Source organism: Malania oleifera, unplaced genomic scaffold (assembly GCF_029873635.1).
Source record: "Malania oleifera isolate guangnan ecotype guangnan unplaced genomic scaffold, ASM2987363v1 ctg47, whole genome shotgun sequence".
Classification (NCBI taxonomy): Eukaryota; Viridiplantae; Streptophyta; class Magnoliopsida; order Santalales; family Ximeniaceae; genus Malania; species Malania oleifera.
Genome location: NW_026652005.1, coordinates 1 through 3,832, shown reverse-complemented (window position 1 = coordinate 3,832; position 3,832 = coordinate 1). Strand labels below are relative to the sequence as shown.

Sequence of the window (3,832 nt, the reverse complement as noted above, 5' to 3'; positions counted from 1 at the left end):
CAGTTTTCTCCATTTCGCTTGTATATTATTGTTGTATCCATAAAATTCACAATAATCATGAAATTTTCAAAAATTCCAAAAGTATTTTCACATTTTGGTTTCAATTGATTTCATTTGTGTTATTTTTAAAGTTCGGGAAAAATCACAAAAATCATTTTCACACTTAGGAAAAATCACAAAAATATCTTTTTAGGCACAAGAAAAATTCATTCCAATCCCGAACAAATCTCAAAAACCTCCCGAAATAGTATTTTTGATACTTAAAAAAAAAAAAAAAAAACCTATAGATTTCAAAATCCTCGGGAGCGTATTTTGTATTCTATTTTCGATTTTCCTTCCCAATGATTGCAAACGAGAACATTGACTCTTCGGAGTACTAGATTGCCCCGGTTCTGAGGGAATACCTATATAGTATTTTCATTTTTTTTTTTACTTTTGAAAGGGAGTAATCTTTAAAGGCTTATTACATTTATTTAGGGAAAACTCTTTATTAATCTGGTACCGTTCATAAGAACGGGCGTGTAAGGGGTGCTAATACCTTCCCCTTGCGTAACCATACTCCCGAGCCCGACTTTGGTGATGCAGACCGATTCTATCCCTAACGGGGTAGCAATCAAGTGTTTTAACCACACTTCAAAAGGTTAGTGGCGACTCCATCACACATCGTTTTCCACAAAATTCACATTTTCAAAATACACATTCATTTTTCCCAGTTCGCAAGCCGAACCCATTTTTAAACCAGAGATTGGTTCTCTGTGCCGGGTCTGGGACGTCGCGACGGCTTGGCGACTCCGCTGGGGATACTTGAGAGTTGAGCCAGTGACTAATTAAGAATTATCCCGATCTCAAGTCTAAATAAGCCTTTTTGATTACTCCCTTTCATTTTTGTACAAATTTGGTTGCATATATATGAATGATTGTGAATGTCTTGCTTGCTTTGATTCTGAATAAACATGTGTTTGGTTCTGTTTGTTTTCGCTGAGCATGTGATTAGCAGTATCTTGAATAAGCATGATGTTTTGTTTCCCTTGCTATTTTATTTAGCATGTGTTTTGAATAATGGATGGATGTGGGGTAGGGGGTGTAGGTTGAAATGGTTAAACTCACATACTCTCACAGCTCTACACCCGAGCTTTCCCAGCTAGGATTAGAAAGGAGTGTAATAGTGTCAGTTCCCATTTGGCATGGCCTATGGGGACCCACGAACCACTCCGCTCAGTGCGAGCTCTATCCGGACTTCTGTGAGGGAGGATGGAATTTCAATCTGGGAACCTTTTGTCTATAAGGAAAGAGCTTAACCACACGTGGTCATCCATAATCCCTAGCCTAGGGCAGAGCCTTAGAGGACCCTATGTACATACCTTCCTCAGGGTCGGGACAGAAGCCACATCCTTCTCCACATGTTGTAATCCATGTCTTTTGTATATATGAAATGCCTTGTGTTTTGTACATCCTGCCTCCATGTCAGACATCTATATCACTTGGCCAATGTTTCAAAAAAAGTCTGATTCACTTAAAAGTCAAACTTTATCTCTTAAAGTACCCTACCCAGGGGAAAATGGATCATCCTTGAGATCATCGAGGTTTTTCCCGGAAAAATTGGCCAAATGATTAATTAGGTTGCGAATGCATTCATGCATACATGTTCTTCTCCAAGGGGTCGGTAATCACTCTCTGACTTCTCGATAGGCCAAGTTAAATTCAGAATCCCAACATTGAGCCCACTACTACACACCCTTACAACACTCGCAGAAAAGCAAAAGCTATGGCAGAACAGTTGGAAAGCCGTGTTCTGGGGATCGAGCAGGGGCAGGAAGAGCTGAGCAATCAACTGAAGAAGATATTGGACCTACTAGTAAACAAAGGGAAGGCAGTCCAAGATCAGGATCATGAAGAAGAAAATGACCCTATCCACCCGCTCGATTTTACGCCAATTCATAGGCAATCTTCTGGTCCGCCCCCATTCAGTTTGAAGAAACCGCCGTATGGCACGCCACCTTTTATCCCAGCAGTGACAGCAATGGGGATGCCCTCATTAGCAATTGCGGGTGTAGGGACAAGCAAGACCGCGACAGAATACCGTTGTGATGAGTTGGAAGAACGGCTAAGGGCCATAGAGGGGACTCGGACCGCCAGTATCGCCAAACCCTTAGACTATTGCCTAGTGCCTAATGTAGTCCTTCCTCCAAAGTTTAAGATGCCAGATTTCGAGAAGTTTGACGGGACCACATGCCCTCAAACCCACATCCAGATGTATTGTCAGTCGATGGTCGCCTATACCAATAATGAAAAGTTGATGATGCATTGCTTCCGAAGTAGTCTTATCGGGACAACGACTAGATGGTATATCCAGCAGAATAAGGCCCAGATCCGTACGTGGGGTGACTTGGCCGATGCCTTCGAAGCGCAATATCGTCATATCTTGGAAATGGCTCCGGATAGGATGTCTCTTTCTGAAATGGAGAAAAAGCCAATAGAAACTTTCAGGGAGTATGCACACCGTTGGAGAGACGCAGCCACTCAAGTGGACCCTCCGGTCAGCGACCGTGAGGCAATATCGATATTCGTAGGGACGTTAAAAAATCCCTACCGTTCACGTCTGGTAGGGTCCACCCCTCATAATTTTATGGACATTGTGGCGGCAGGGGCTAGAGTGGAAGCCGACGTCAAAGCTGGACGAATAAAGACTGGAACTATCGATAACGGCCCAAGTAAGAAGTGGGTCAAAGGTAAAAAGGAAGAAGAGACCCAAATGATATAGGGGTTTATCAGGAGCCTAAGGCAAAGAAGCCGAAGTCAACAACGTAAGGGAAATTTCTACATGGAACCAGAAGTGAACCAAACACTACATATAGGCCCGAGGCCCCAGTTTGCAACCCCTCGACTAAGACCAGCACTAACAAACAATCAAGTTGGAGAAAGGGATGCACTGAGGAATGCTAGAAGGATTGACCCAATCCCAATGCCCTATGCTGACTTGTTTCCTCAACTGTGTGAGAGAGGAATGGTGACGGCTATACCAGCCATTCCCGTCACCGATCCCCTACCACCATGGTTTGATCCCAATTGCTGCTATGTATACCACGCAAACTCTCCAGGCCACTCCATTGACCAGTGTTGGGCTTTCAAATATAAAGTTCAGTCATTGAAGGACGCAGGGTGGCTGGCCTTTGATGACCAGCCGACGGGCATTCAGGGAAACCCTTTACCCAATCATGAGAGAGACCGGATTGGTATGGTCAAGGTAGAACTCAGAAAGCCACGGGAAGCCAACCTAGATCGTTTGGCTTTGGATGCTGAAATCCCCTCAAACACTTCTACATAGTGGATCCGTCATCTCCAACCAGGAGTACAGCTTCAAAATTGGAGTTCTTTTGATTTACCAGATATCATCATGTAATGATCTTTTTTTTTTTTTTCTTTTTTTTTTTTCAGGATTTGTTTGGTTCTGTTTTTCTTTTGTATTCCCCCGGCCACTAAAAAATCAGGGAAGCTCCTTAATGAAAATGAATCATGCATTCCCTGTCATTTATGTGCATTTTGGAAATCACTGTCAAAATTTATTTGTTAATTTCATGCAGGAATAAAGAAAATAACAACACCAGAATCCCTCGCCAAGTAATTGACATTAACTTTGTAAATCTAATCCATGAAACAGAAGTTGAAGATTGAGAACTAAACTTGTCCCCTGAAATGGAAAGAATGTTAAAATCCGATGAAAAACCAACCTTGACTAGTAGCGATCCCGCTGTTATGATTAAACTGGGAACTGAGGAAGAACCCAAGCAGATGAAAATCGGGGCACTACTAAAAGAAGAGGAAAAGAACCATC

At 42.6% G+C, this 3,832-nt stretch overlaps 1 protein-coding gene across 1 annotated transcript; it reads left to right on the top strand.

Moving 5' to 3' along the window:
* Positions 1 to 1,765: 1,765 nt before the first annotated feature.
* Positions 1,766 to 2,761, top strand: LOC131147193 (uncharacterized). Its single transcript, XM_058096961.1, has one exon. The coding sequence runs from the start codon at positions 1,766 to 1,768 to the stop codon at positions 2,759 to 2,761; it is 996 nt and encodes a 331-aa protein (XP_057952944.1).
* Positions 2,762 to 3,832: the final 1,071 nt, after the last annotated feature.